We start from the raw sequence: 15,676 nt of genomic DNA, 5'->3' as shown, positions 1-15,676 counted from the left end.
CACTGTGTGTTTCTCTGTAACCTCCCCTCTTCTGGCCTCTTTTGTGGGCTGCACTGAGGTCTCCTCAGCTTACACCACATCTCAGCCAACACTGAATGCACAGATTTGTTGTGCTTTCCACTGACCCCACTGCTAACTCTCCTCTTCACAGGCAGGATACAGATAAACAGAAGGAAGGAGGTGCTGGTGTGTTTATATGAATCAGTCACAAGGGTTTGGTTGGACGCTGTCACTGTAGTGTGTGGGCTGACTCTCCCTCATGTTGTATCTCCAAACATAATATTAGGAGAGGCTATTCTTACCTTCTGTAGCCGGAGATAAACATGGGCGGAGGAGTGTTTATCTACATGGAACCTGCACAGGCGAGAAGGAAGCACAAGTTTAGCCAAGCAGAAGGAAGATGAGACTGAAACAGACATTTCAACAGCCTCTGGTCACATCAACGTACGGTACAGCCCAAATCCAGGCACGGGGGAAAAGAAAAGGGATAAAATGTCCATAAGTTGTTAAATATTTTTTACTAGACCAGCATTGGAAGGGTTACACACAGAGCTTTAAAGTTCCGTGGATAGAAATGCAGACGCATCCGAAGTTTAGATAGATACATTTAAGTAAACACAATGTAACAAGTGGTGAATGTTACACACTCTCTGGCTGTCCTCCAGCTCCTGCACAGTCAGAGAGTGTGTGTCACATTCCACACTTGTTACATTGTGTTTACTTAAATGTATCTATCTAAACTTCGGATGCGGCAGCATTTCTCTCCATGGAACTTTAAAGCTCTGTGTGTAACCCTTCCAATGCTGGTCTAGTAAAAAAAAAAAAATGCTGGTTGCATATAATATGCAGTAAATAATGTTTTAGAGCAAAGTTGAAATGCAGGGTTATATTTCGCTTTAATGGGAAATTGCATTTTTATGTAGAAAAGAAACAATGCTTTCAGCTGAGTTTTGTATATTGCTTTGGGCAGAGTTGTGCAGTGAACCGTTCTCTCGCCTTGCAGCCCTGGGTCCCTGGTTTGAATCCCAGACAGGGCACTATCTGCAGAGTTTGCATGTTCTCCCCGTATTTGCGTGGGTTTCCTCCCATATCCCAAAAACATAAAAAGATAAGTTGATTGGCTTCCGTCCCAAAAACTGGCTTTAGAACATGGCAGAGATAAGACAGAGAGCCCCTCTGAGACATACATTCCAATACGCTGCAGGCTAATTTGGGGACCCAGAAAAAAAAATTGGTTAAGGGTGCATAAAATAGCGGTAGTAAAATATCGGTAAATTTACCGATATTCTACTACTTAATTAATATAGTGAAATATCAGTAATATTTGCTTATATCTCACTATGACCAAATCTCTTCCTACTCTCTTCCACCCCTCCCTTTAGATTGTAAGCCTCTGGCAGAGTCCTCCACTCCCTAGTGTAATCTACAGGATTGTGTGCTCCTGTCCTAGGACAGCCTGTACTTGTATTACTAGGCCTACCTAACCAGCCCACATTGCATGATCATGTATTTTGTAGAATTTGCATGTATAACTTTGTTCTATGTTGTATAACCTTGTTATGTCTGTCATCCTTGTATCATTGTATATATTTATTGTCCAGCGCTGCGTAATATGTTGGCGCTTTATAAATACAATAAATAATAATACTAATACTACTCTCAAAACCCTCCCGTGGGGGGCAACTAATAACCCATCCGACACACACATTTGTGGACAACTAATAACCACCCCAGTGTTCTCCCCAGAAATCTTTTCCAGCCGGGTGGCATGAACAAGTAGCCAGATGGGGCGAGACGATAGAATGCAGGCCCCGGCGTTTCTCTGCACAACTATGCTTACAGCAGAGGCGGTGGTAAGCCAATGACAGCCGGATGCTCACCAAAACTAGCCGGGTGGAGCACCCGGCCTAAAGAGCCTGGAGAGAACACTGCACCTCCTGGCAGACAACTAGTATTAGTACCTGCAGGCAACTGACCTTAACAACACCCAGCGACAAAAATGAGCCCCCTGCTAGATAGATCAAGAAGTCTTTATAAGGTAGCCTTCTTCTATATTTACCATACATCCTCCGGCCATCCATATTTGATAAGATCTTCATCTATAATCGAAGGAAAATGCATCATAAGAAACATCATAACATAGACAAGGGTCCCCATCCATATCATGGATTTACAGTAACAGCATAGTCTTCATAATAAGTGGCTCAGTGAGCGCTGGAAAGGACAAACGATCCTTAACCACTTTCCCCTCCACTACAGTATATCTACGTCAGCTGTGGCATCCTCCAAGCCACAGCGACGTAGATATACTGACCTGGCTGCAGCCCTGCTGTGCACGGTCGGGTGCTCTTTAGAGTGCACCCTCCGGCACTGTCAGCTGCAATACTAATTGGTGGAAGGAAACATGTTCCCTTTTGGCCAATTAGTCCACCCCCCTCCCGTGAATGATCGCTGCAGTAGTGAACTGCAGCGATCCTTCACCTGTCCCCCTCGGCGCACATATAGTTAATAAAAATGCACAAGCAAGCAGCCACACTCACCTACCTCGTTCCTGCGACTGTCCTGAAGGCTGATCCTCCGATCCCCGCTCTGCAGTCAGCGCATATTGCCGGAAACCCGGGTCCCGGCTTGATGACGTATTAACTATATGTGCACGGAGGGGGCTGCCTGATGGGGGGGGGGGGGGGGGACATCTGGCTATAGTTTCTTGGGGGGAGGGGAGGGGGATTACCTAAAGGGGGATTTACATGTTTACTGGGGGGGCATCTGAGGAACCAAGGGGAGGGGGGTTTACAAATTTTGCACATCTGGGCACCTGGGGGGGCCCATAACTTAATACTGGGGGCACGTTTGGCTATAATGGGGGGGGGGGGGGGCAGCGCTAATCCTGGGGGTACATCTGGCCATAATGGGGGTAATCCTGATCTAGGGACACATCTGGCTATAAAGAGGGGCACTATTCCTGGGGGTGCATCTGTCAATCTATTCTGGGGGTGGCAAACACGGGACACATCTGGCTATGCTGGGGGGGTGGGGTGATACTAGGGACACATCTGGATATCTATACTGGGGCGACTTTAACTGGGGGCACAGTTTTTATGTCAATCGTACTTTTTATTTTTAAACAGAAATTGGTCAAAATTGAGAAATAGTGAATTTTTTTTATTTCCCCCCCTTTTTCCCATTAACATGCATAGAGAGGAACATTTTACTTGGGACCAAATACCCCCCAATGAAAGCTTAGTTTGTCTTGAAAAAAAAGATATATAGATAATTTATGTGGCACGAGTACAGATTAAGTTATTGGTGATTAAACAGGTACACCGCTAAAGCGTCAAAACTGCTCTGGTCAATAAGGGGAAAACAAGGTCTGGATGCGAAGTGGTTAAAGAGAAACTCCGACCAAAAATTGAACTTTATCCCAATCAGTAGCTGATACCCCCTTTTACGTGAGGAATCTATTCCTTTTCACAAACAGACCATAAGGAGGCTCTGTATGGCTGATATTGTGGTGAAACCTCTCCCACAAGACACCCCTCCCACAAGAAAAGTTCAAACTTTTGGCAGTTTCCGCTTTGAAGAGGAACTCCAGTGAACATTTTACTGTTGGCAGGTGATGTAGCTGCTGCATGGTTTTTGGCAGTTGGAAACAGCTGTAAACAGCTATTTCCCGCAATACAGCAAGTTTCCCAGACAGGAAACTGCCAAAAGTTTGAACTTATCTTGTGGGAGGGGTGTCTTGTGGGAGGGGTTTCACCACAATATCAGTCATACAGCGCCCCCTGATGGTCTGTTTGTGAAAAGGAATAGCTTTCTCATGTAAAAGGGGGTATCAGCTACTGATTGGGATAAAGTTCAATTTTTGCTCCGAGTTTCTCTTTAAGTCACAATGGAAAAGGCAGTTTTACTTACCTGGGGCTTCTACCAGGGCCTTGCAGTCTCCCCATGCCCGCGCCGGCCCTAACGATCCTCCGGTCCCCTGCAGCAGCACAGTTTCATTTTCGGCGACTAAGCGTGTTGATGGCCACTGCTACGCACGTCCTCGTTCACCTCGCCGGGAGCATCCTGCGCAGGCATAGTAGAGATTTTCTCCTACTGTGCCTGTGCAGGGCACTCCCAGTGACGGTAACAAGGACGCACTGGCGTAGTGGCTGGTAAAATGCTTAGTCGCTAAACACAAAACTGTGCCATCGCGGGAGACCTGAAGATTGTTGAGGACCGGTATGGGCACAGGACGTCTGTAAGGGGCCGGTAGGAGCCCCAGGTAAGTAAAACTGCCTTTTCCGTTGACTTAACCACTTAAGGACCGCAGCATTTTTGTATGATCTGTGCTGGGTGGGCTCTTCAGCCCCCAGCACAGATCAGGTGGCAGGCAGGGCGATCAGACTCCCCCCCCAATTTTTTCCCCACTAGGGGGATGTCCTGCTGGGGGAGTCTGATCGCTGCCGCTGCCTTGTGCCTAGCGGGGGGGGGGGGGGGGGGCTCCTCAAAGCCCCCTCCCCTCCTCACTATGGGCGGTACAGGACAGCGATCCGTCATGTACCGCCTCAGATAGGCTTCAGCCTATCAGATGCCGGCGATTCCCGGAAAGAGGCCGGGGATCGCCGATCTTCTTTACGTTGTAAACACCGGGGATTATTTCCCCGGGTGTTTACATTTAGCCTGCGAGCCGCGATCGGAGGCTCGCAGGCTGCTCACGGAGCGCCCGCTGTGAACTGTCAGAAAATGGCAGCTCGAACAAGCGGCCGCTTCCATAGAAACCCACATGCGATCAACCGCTGCCTATCGGCGTTGGCTGGTCGTTAAGTGGGAGAGACTCTGAAGTCTCTAAAAAAGAATTTGTTTTTTATTACAAAATCCACTTTAACATAATAGTCCTACCTAAACCGCCGCATTCCCGCTGCTCTAATCTAACTAAATCCCCCCAAACTCCCCGGGGGGCAATCTGGGCAGCGCTTCAGTGAGAGGCAGAGCTATGAGCCGCAGCTCTGCCTCTCAGCGCGTCTGTCAGCCCGGATTGCCGCCTCTCCCCCGCCCCTCTCAGTGAAGGAAGACTGAGAGGGGCGGGGGAGAGGCGGAGATCCGCCGCTGACAGACGCATGTGAGGCAGGGCTGCAGCTCATAGCCCTGCCTCACATGGAAGAGTAGAGGGCAGCAAAATCTACGACCAACAAAGTCATGGATTTTGAAGGGGAGAGGGAGGGCGCGTTTGGTGGTTTAGATGGTTTAGTTAGGGATAATATGTTAGAGGATTTTGCTTAAAAATTGTTTTTTAAGAGACTTCAGTGTCTCTTTAAGGTTTTTTAAGTTATATATTTTTTACACCTTGTCTATTTGTTGCCTTTTCTAAGCTCCTGAAATCTGACTGCCCAGCACCTCGCACCTCCATGCTTTGTTACACAGGCTGATGTCTCCTAAAAGCAGGAGGAACTGTTGCAATGAAGCTCAACTAAAGATGTCACCACCAGTGATACATTTCAGAAAGTAAATCAGGGAGAGGAAAGATTTTAAAGTGGATAAACACTGACTAAATAATCTATAAATTAATATTGTAAAAAATAAGCAATTTTATTCATTATGTTTCCTTCTCTACAGTACCTCTAACCACTTAAGTACCAGCGGTCTCTGCCCCCTTGAGGACCAGAGACCGCTGGTACAGTACAGACGGAATCCCGACAAATCGCCGCGCATAACCGCTACACGCTGGGATCCTCCTGACATAGACTCTGCTGTCTCTTTGACAGCAGAGTCATGTGAGCTGGTCAGAAGCCGCTTTTATTGGCTCCTGACTGCTTCCTATCAATGTAAGCCAATGGGAGCGCCTTACATTGATAGACACGGCCAGGAGCCAGTAAAATGGGCGCCTGACCGGCTCACAGGGCTCTGCCATTATAGAGACAGTGAGCTGCGGCGAGAGACGTCGGGTTTGAGCGGCACAATCGGTGGGGAGCGACAAAAACGGCGGATGCGCGCTACAGGCGGTGACTGAAATCTACGCCCTGCCAGCCAGGAACCCACCAAAACAGGCCGTAGATTTCAATCACTGTGGTCCTAAAGTAGGTAAACTGAGTCACTCAGCTCAAGAAGCAGTTGGGGGAGCTCAATGAGCAGCAGGATGACTCACGTAGATTTCCTATAACTGCCCATGTTGATAGGCACCTGACTGTAGATTTGACTATTTTGTTTCCCTTCCCCTTGAACTCTAACTTAACCTACTGGATAGGTAGGCAATATAAGCGGGTTGTCTTATCTTCTTACCCAAGCCTGGGCTTGAAAGAATAAATCTTACAACACTAATACCACCGGCATGATTATTTGCCAACAAGGATGAAGACTTACTTTCATATTTGTCCTTTCCCATGTATATCGTATATGGAAGGGAAACAACTGTTCAAAGGAAATGGAAGATAGTCAGTACAGCTTTAAGCAATGCCAATTTTCACATGACTAATAAAAACAGGATAAAATTCTGACATAACACCCAATAAAAAATATGTTTTCCTACTTGAATTACCCATGCTGGTAACATATTTGCTTTTGCGCACATTTATATTCTCTGAAAGTTGTTCTTGCATTTTATTGCATAGCCCAGTGATGGCTAACCCTGGCACTCTGGCTGTGACAAAACTACAAATCCCATCATGCCTCTGCCTGCCCAAGATATGCATAGAGCTGTCAGACTATTGCAATGCCTCATGGGACTTGTAGTTCCACCCCAGCTGGAGTGCCAAGGTTAGCCATCACAGGCATAGCTGCTGTAATATATTACAAAGTAATTAGTGATCATTTCTCACCTCTCTACTCTTCTTCTAAAGGTGGCCATACACTTATAGGTTTGCAGCAGATCTGACCATCAGATAGATTTCTGTCAGATGTCTTTCAAGTCGAATCTGAAGGAATATATCTGATGTGTGCCACACACTAGGATCAGATTTCCAATAGATTTCAGAATGAAATCTATTGGAAATCTATCTAAATGCATTATTGGACCATTAGATCTAATGCAACTCTATGGGCCATCGATCTGCTGCCAGCAGCAGACCGACCTAGATTTTCTATCCAGTCAGATAGATCAAAACAGATCGAAATCGGATGCAAATTGATCGACTGACTAATTCGATAGAATCGATTTCCGATTGATGGATGAAATAGACTAGTGTATGGGCCCCTTAAAGGACTTACGAGGCCAAGATTTTAGAAAAAAAATAAAAAAAAAGTTAGCTACCTGCGTCAGCTTGTCAGGCACGGAGGACGCCGTCCCTGTCCTCCGTGCCGTTCCGCCGGGTCCCCGCCGCTCAGTAGCCCCCCGAACGGTCCCCGACCGCGCGGCCCGGGCTCTCCAGCCTGTACAAAGATGGGGGCCGGAACTGGCCGCGGCTGCGCAGTACGCATAGCCGCGAGTGCGGCTGCGCAGCTCTAAGACCAACCCGCCCGATCCACGCTACTGTTACGTGGATCGGGGGGTTGGCCTCAGAGCTGCGCAGCCGCACTCGCGGCTATACGTATTGCGCAGCCGCGGCCAGTTCCGGCCGCCATCTTTGTACAGGCTGGAGAGCCCGACCCGGGCCGCGCGATCGGGGACCGTTCGGGGGGCTACTGAGCGGCGGGGACCCGGCGGAACGGCACGGAGGGCGCGGACGGCGTCCTCCGTGCCTGACAAGCTGACACAGGTAGCTAACTTTTTTTTATTTTTTTTCTAAAATCTTGGCCTGCAGCTAAGATTCAGCACTGTGGCTGATAAAGAAATGTAAACAAAAACAATGTAATCACAATAAGTTGTCCACTGAAGCAGAAAGTGATGTGTTTTACTGTTTGTTGTGCTGACAATTTTTTTTTCTGGTAGTAAATTTTATGCTGTAAGTAATCTTTAAGGGCCCCTTTCCACTAGAGCGAATCTGCATGCGTTTTCTGCATGCAGATTCGCATAACCAATACAAGTGGATGGGACGGTTTCCACTTGTCAGGATTTCTTAAGAGTTTTTCTGTGCAGAAAAAATCTGCACGGCAGAGCCATCAGAATTTGCCCACCGCAAAGCGGTGTGCGAATCGCATACAATGTAATTAGATAGGAAAACCGCATGCGTTTTTGTGTAAAAACTATGTAAAAAGCACACCAGCATTAACATGGTTAAAAACGCTTGACCACAAAACGCATAGAAAACTGCATACGCATGCAAAATCGCACATGCGTTTTCCGCACTGGAATCGCACCGCACCAATGGAAACGTACCATTAGAGAAAAGAAAAAATGCAGTTTCATACCGCTTTAAAGTAATGCATTTTCGGGCACAGCTATTATTACATCATTTGATCACTGTTCTTAAAGGGAACATGCAGCGGGTACAATTATTTAAAATAAACACACGACGTAGCTGCAAATGAATATTACATACTTACCTCGCCATCAGTTCCTCTCAGAAGCTCACCATTTTCTTCTAACAATAATCCCTTCCAGTTTTGACAATATTTTGTCAGAACTGAAATATACCAGTTGCTGTCAGTTATATATCAGCTGCTGTCAGTTACAACTGAATGTGCACGGTAATGTCCATGTTTCCCTATGGCTCAAGTGGGTGATATAACTGTTTAACAGTGTGCTGACCAGGAAGCTGTTATGGGGTAATGGCCATATTCAAAATGGAAGACAGAGAATTCCATCGATCACAGAGGACAAACCGGATGCAGAAGAGGAGAAAGACTTATGAGTAGACTACATGGGAGGCAAGTATGACCTGTGTATGTTTTGACTTTTTATTTTCAGTTCAGGTTCTCTTTAAGGCGCCCTAATACGTTGGTACAGTAGAGTCCCAGTTATCCAGAACTCAACCAACCAGCACAAATCGTTGGCAGTCCTCACAGCGGTGAAGGCCAGCTTCTTAGGCTGTTTGTGGGCTCCAATGTGCTTAAACACAGGGGATTGCGGCTGGTAGAATGTCGCTACGATTAGTGATATTCTATTGCTGAATTCTGATAGTGTGGATATTTTACTATGGCTAAACCTCACCCTATTCTCACACAGAACCCACCCCTGGTGATGCCTAACCCTAAAAGTCCTCCTGGTGGTGCCTAAACCTAAGAACCCCCCGCACGTCTAATCCCCATGGCACCTAAGCCTACCTTCCCTATTAACCTTAAAGAACAAGCGACACCCATGCTAACCTGGAAATAAAAACACATACATAAGTAGATAAATACTACCTCTACTTACATAACAGATGTATTGTGCTATCCACGTAATGATTCCTGTGAATTTTATAAAGGAAAAGCAGAAAATCCTATTCTATGCAGTGGCCATCTTGCCAAGCTAATGCTGACATCATATCCTCCCTGACTCTTGTTTTCCCCCCTCCCTTATTTGCTCAATGTGTATTCATTAGCTGCCCTCCTCCCAGAGTCTTCAGACACTCCCACTGAGGTGTATACTAGGAACTGCACTGTCTTATCCTCCAATCACTGAATCACCTCAGCCTTGCTTGTAAACACAAGTGAGCAGAGGTGTTTCAGATAAGAAAGCAAGGCAGGGAAATAAATGGAAGAGGAGGAATATATTATAGATAAAAAGAACTCCCAGCATTCAACTCTTTGGCACTGTTTGGCACTAGGGCCAGTCCTCCTAAAGTATGTGATCACTCCAAACCATAACAGCAGAAAAAGTTTTGCAAGTTTTGAATGCAGGAATAGCATCTTTATCACATAAGACACTCAGACCAGTTGCTGTTGAAATTTGTTTTTTATGGTGACAATACCGCTTTAATTAACCCTCTGCCGCAAAATGCGGTTAGGGAGGTAAATGTTGGCGCTGGGAGGAGCCTGTTAAGCGGCAGACACAGTAAAGGAGCTTGTGGAAATGTAGAAGCCATGAGGAAAAGAAGGCAAACTTGGGCCCCCGGGAAGTGTCCGCTAGCGTGTGCCGATGTGTGCCCAAATTTCCGCCTTGTCGCAAATTGCGGCTTTTACAATAGGCACCTGTAGCAGCATCATTCCATCCCTGTCTCCGTCAAAACCCCCTTTCCCATAATGAATCTTAACCTTTTTGTTTTAATGGTCATATGCGGGCCCAGTACAGATGTGCTCATCCATAGGCAAAACAAAAAAAAAATCCATTTGACTTAGTTGAAAAGGTAAAGAGGTTCCCTTTACTAGATCAGCAGGATGATTCAGGAAACCTCTGGACTGCCCAGGAGCTTACCACTACCAAGGTATGAATGTAGCTATTATTAAAGTCAACCTTTAAGCAAACCAGAGTTTGGCATTTTTGATAGATAAAAACAAAAACAAAACCACGTTACTTGATCTGGGAGGCAAGCTGGATCAGGTAGAGTCAACTACCGCTGCTCCAACGTCCCACAATTGCCAACATAAAGTAAAAAAAAACCCAAGGCTGCGACCCCTGGGGTCATGGTGCTGCAGCAGCTCTGGCTCTGTGTCTCAACAGAGCAGGGAGGCGGGAGAGAGGCAGAGCTGCCCAATTAGAGCTAGGGAAGGGGAGTTCCTAATGCAAGAGTGGGCGTTATGCAGGAACGCCCCTTTCCCTCCCAAAGCTGCATGTCGGCAATTTCAGGGGATGAGGGGGAGCCTGGAGCAGCCCATAGAGAACACAGAGGCATTTCATGGAGCAGGGAACATGACACTGTGTCCCATCTGCCCCCCTCCCTGCGCAGCCTCGGGTACACTTTAAAGCATAATGCAGAAACTTACATCAGATGACATGGCATACAGTATGTACGGTTACAACACAGTAACTGAATGCTGACATTACCGTTGCTAGTGAAGTAAAAGACCATGATGACTCCCTGAGGAAACGCTGCGCCACACAAGCCCGCTTATCTCTCCTCGTGTGTACCGGGAGCCAGATTATCCACAAGTCTGCAAACATACAGCAACATTAATAGTTACATTCATATCCAGTTCACAATTAACATGATTTCACGGGTATTACAGGAACGTCGTAGGATATGAATATTATCTCCATTTTCCCAGCATACATGAATAGTGTCTGAAGAAGGTCTATTGGTTGAAACCGTAATCCTTATACACATGCTAGATTTTTATTATTCAAGGCCATCTGCCAAAATTCTACCATGTGTAGCGACCCCCCTATTCCTCCCCAATAAATGGCTGAGAGATTAGTGGATCATCTCAGAGAAGCACACGCTATTGTCCTCCTACTCCGCCAAACCGTTCGGTGCTGCACTGTCAGCTTTTCTGTGTGCACCATAGCAACAGAATTTGGCCCCAAACTGTTGTGTGATACATCGAGTCCCACTCCTTGCAAGAGACCGTAATTGTGCGCATGTACACACCTTTAAGATGACCATACATCTAGAGATGTGTGGGTAGATCGACAAAGTGACAGATCTCTCTCTGATTGAATCTGATCTGGGAAAAAATCTGTTGGCAGTCAATACACCACAGGCCGATTTCCGCTCGATTTCAGCATGAGATCTCTCTGGAATCAGCTTTAGGCCTCTTGCACACTGCAAGCAATTCCGATTCAGATTCCGCTTTTTAATCAGTTTTTACATCCGATTCAAATTCCGATTTGCAGTTTGCAGGGAGCAAACTGCAAATCTGAATCAGAATCGGAAGTAAAAACAGATTAAAAAGCGGAATCTGAATCACTTGCAGTGTGCAAGAGGCCTAAAGCCGAACCCAATTCCACCCGTCTGCTTCCCAAATGTTAATGTCACCCCCACAATGTATAGATGTGAGGTCAGTCTAGGGCTGATAATGTGTCTTGATGCTGTGTGTGTGTGTGTGTTAGTGTGTGTGTGTGTGTGTGTGTGTGTGTTAGTGTGCGTGTGTGTTAGTGTGCGTGTGTGTTAGTGTGCGTGTGTGTTAGTGTGTGTGTGTGTGTGGGGGGGGGGGGGGGCAGAGGGACTACAGACAACAGAGAACCGCGTATTTGACATCACGCACCAGGCAGGAGAGCAGCGTGCACAGTGCAACTGCCGTTGCTCGACCGAGTTGATGCACCTGGCGGATTGCTTGCAAGGCGGCAGCTACTGTACACATGCCTGATTATTGAATGAGACGGTCATTATTGTCCACCTCAAATCATACCTGTGTACATAGCTTTAGATAAGGGTCTGCGTCCATCATCCCTTTTTTGTCATTTGTAAACAATGTGGAAATCTATTACATACCTCCCAACTTTTTGAGATAAGAAAGAGGGACACTTAAGCCACTCCCATCGCACCCCTAGTCACACATACCATAAAGTTTTCATAAGAAAAATATGTTGTTTTATAATTCAAACCACACTGGTGCTTTCTATCCTGGTTCATTTTCCTTCATATTAACTTTTTTTTTTTTAATTAGTAATATCAATTTAAAAGATGGGAATAAAGTTTAGAGTCAAACACATTTTTTAGTAGAGAAATATATATATATATCTACATAGAAAGAGGGACAAAGTCCTGAAAGAGGGACAAACGAGGAGGAAAGATGAACACAGGGACAGGGCTCCCAAAGAGAGACAGTTGGGAGCTTTGCTACCACAAATTGATGTGCCATTGCATGTGTGGCAGTGATGATCCCTCTCTGATCAGATGTCAGGGAGGATCTATCTTTTGGCCACGATGGAAGAAAGTCTGCCAGTGTATATGGTGGGCTTAACAGCTAGCAGAGAAAATGCTGGGAGTTGCAGTGCATCAGCAGCTATTTCTACATAAGACACTGCCATATAGCATAGCAGCCACCTGACGGAGCAGTGCTTTTCAGCGCTGCTAGCTTTGGGCGCAGCCAGCGCCGCCATAGACTGTAATGGGAATCAGTCTATAGCGGCGCTCAGTGAGGAAGGTCGGCTCCGTCAGAAGACGGAGCCGAAGTTGTTTAAAAAACACAATAATTCGGCCTCCAGCAATCGCTGGAAGCCGAATTATTTCATTCCCCCACTATCCATGTCGGCCTGGAGGGGGAATAGTAATTAAAACGCCCCGGACTTGTGCAGAAGCAGGACCAGCCATTTAACAGCTGGATCCTGCGCCCAAGTCTACCAGCGCCGTATTCAAATGTACGCGCCACCTGACCCCCTGCTGCACTGCCACAGGTCATGCTGGGAGCTGCAGTGCATCAGCAGCTATTTCTACATAAGACACTGCCATATAGCACAGTAGCCACCTGACCCCCTGCTGCACTGCCACAGGTCATGCTGGGAGCTGCAGTGCATCAGCAGCTATTTCTACATAAGACACTGCCATATAGCATAGCAGCCACCTGACCCCCTGCTGCACTGCCACAGGTCATGCTGGGAGTTGCAGTGCATCAGCAGCTATTTGTACATAAGACACTGCCATACAGCATAGCAGCCACCTGACCCCCTGCTGCACGGAAACAGTAAATTCGGGCGCCTGAGGCTAGTGGACAAATCGGGCGCCGCCATTCACTCCTATAATAAATATCGTTTAATGGGCGCCCGATAGGAAAAAAGGGCGCCGGTGAAAAATAACGTTTTAAAAGCGGCGCCCGGAGACTTAATGTTTTATTACTGCTTCTCATGATTACACATTATTAAATGATTTATACATTTTTAAATATTATTTTTAAACGAAAAACAGTACAATTTTTTTTCAAACATTATTTTTAAACGAAAAACAGTACTTTTTTTTTTTTACATTATTTTTAAACGAAAAAAACAACAGGGGGGTCTTAGGTTTAGGCACCAACAGTGGGTTCTTAGGTTTAGGCACCAACAGGGGGGGTCTTAGGTTTAGGCACCAACAGGGGGTCTTAGGTTTAGGCACCAAAAGGGGGGTCTTAGGTTTAGGCACCAACAGGGGGGTCTTAGGTTTAGGCACCAACAGGGGGTTCTTAGGTTTAGGCACCAAAAGGGGGGTCTTAGGTTTAGGCACCAACAGGGGGGTCTTAGGTTTAGGCACCAACAGGGGGGTCTTAGGTTTAGGCACCAACAGGGGGGTCTTAGGTTTAGGCACCAACAGGGGGGTCTTAGGTTTAGGCACCAACAGGGGGGTCTTAGGTTTAGGCACCAACAGGGGGGTCTTAGGTTTAGGCACTAACAGGGGGGTCTAGGGGTTAGGGGTAGGTACAGGGAGGGTTACTTAGGCACCAACAGGGGGGGTCTTAGGTTTAGGCATCAACAGGGGGGTCTAGGGGTTAGGGGTAGGTACAGAGAGGGTTACTTAGTAATTTTTTTTTTTTAACGTTATTATACGTTTCAGTATTTAAACGAAAGATTAACGTTTTTACAATTGCCGATTTAATGCACATTCTTTAATGATTTATAACTTTAAAAAACATTAATTTTAAACGAAATACAGTACAATACATTTTTAAACGTTATCCATGCTTATCGTTAAAAACCCGGCGCCCTTTTTTCCCAGCGCCCCTTTTTAACGTACGCCTGCTGCACTGCCACAGGTCATGCTGGGAGCTGCAGTGCATCAGCAGCTATTTCTACATAAGCCACTGCCATATAGCATAGCAGCCACCTGACCCCCTGCTGCACTGCCACAGGTCATGCTGGGAGCTGCAGTGCATCAGCAGCTATTTCTACATAAGCCACTGCCATATAGCACAGCAGCCACCTGACCCCCTGCTGCACTGCCACAGGTCATGCTGGGAGCTGCAGTGCATCAGCAGCTATTTCTACATAAGCCACTGCCATATAGCATAGCAGCCACCTGACCCCCTGCTGCACTGCCACAGGTCATGCTGGGAGTTGCAGTGCATCAGCAGCTATTTCTACATAAGACACTGCCATATAGCACAGTAGCCACCTGACCCCCTGCTGCACTGCCACAGGTCATGCTGGGAGTTGCAGTGCATCAGCAGCTATTTCTACATAAGCCACTGCCATATAGCATAGCAGCCACCTGACCCCCTGCTGCACTGCCACAGGTCATGCTGGGAGTTGCAGTGCATCAGCAGCTATTTCTACATAAGACACTGCCATATAGCACAGTAGCCACCTGACCCCCTGCTGCACTGCCACAGGTCATGCTGGGAGTTGCAGTGCATCAGCAGCTATTTCTACATAAGCCACTGCCATATAGCATAGCAGCCACCTGACCCCCTGCTGCACTGCCAGAGGTCATGCTGGGAGCTGCAGTGCATCAGCAGCTATTTCTACATAAGCCACTGCCATATAGCATAGCAGCCACCTGACCCCCTGCTGCACTGCCACAGGTCATGCTGGGAGTTGCAGTGCATCAGCAGCTATTTCTACATAAGACACTGCCATATAGCACAGCAGCCACCTGACCCCCTGCTGCACTGCCACAGGTCATGCTGGGAGTTGCAGTGCACCCCTGCATAGCGCATCAGGTGTGCCTGGATGGGAATTATAGTCCCCCTCCACCTAACAGCACGGTCCCCTCTCACCCGCTGCCCCCAACACACCCCAATCTCTCACCCGCAGCTCCCGGCAGCACCTCTGCTGCTCACAGTCCTCACACACCGGAACACAGCGGTGAGATGGGAATGTGTGCAGAGCGTCATTCCGTGCAGAGGCGCTGCTCACACTGCCACCTAGCGCCCGAGAATGGCGAGACAGCCCAGTACAGCACAGCACAGTACAGAGAGAATCCTTACTGACTGCCTCACCTGCTGGCCGAGAGCGGAACAACCACTGTGAGAAATGCAGAACTGGGATCTTGGCAAACTGCGCTGATCTGTTTTCTGAACATTAATAACACATTACTAATAATATTTATTT

General features: G+C 47.1%; 1 protein-coding gene across 1 annotated transcript in view; it reads right to left on the bottom strand.

The window, feature by feature from the left end:
• The window catches only part of CCDC25 (coiled-coil domain containing 25), a 42,164-nt gene extending 26,706 nt beyond the window's left edge, over positions 1-15,458 (bottom strand). Inside the window, exons 1-5 of the mRNA XM_068280114.1 lie at positions 15,374-15,458; positions 10,760-10,866; positions 6,340-6,387; positions 2,060-2,099; positions 303-354 (exon numbers count right to left, since the gene is read on the bottom strand). Coding sequence (XP_068136215.1) covers positions 303-354; positions 2,060-2,099; positions 6,340-6,387; positions 10,760-10,784 — 165 coding nt within the window. The 5' untranslated portion in view covers positions 10,785-10,866; positions 15,374-15,458. The remainder of the gene's footprint in view (positions 1-302; positions 355-2,059; positions 2,100-6,339; positions 6,388-10,759; positions 10,867-15,373) is intronic.
• Between the last annotated feature and the right edge of the window lie 218 nt (positions 15,459-15,676).

The sequence above is a fragment of the Hyperolius riggenbachi genome, chromosome 4 (genome assembly GCF_040937935.1).
Source record: "Hyperolius riggenbachi isolate aHypRig1 chromosome 4, aHypRig1.pri, whole genome shotgun sequence".
In the NCBI taxonomy this organism is placed as follows: Eukaryota; Metazoa; Chordata; class Amphibia; order Anura; family Hyperoliidae; genus Hyperolius; species Hyperolius riggenbachi.
Note: the sequence above shows the minus strand (reverse complement) of the source record. Positions and strands in the feature narration are given on the sequence as shown.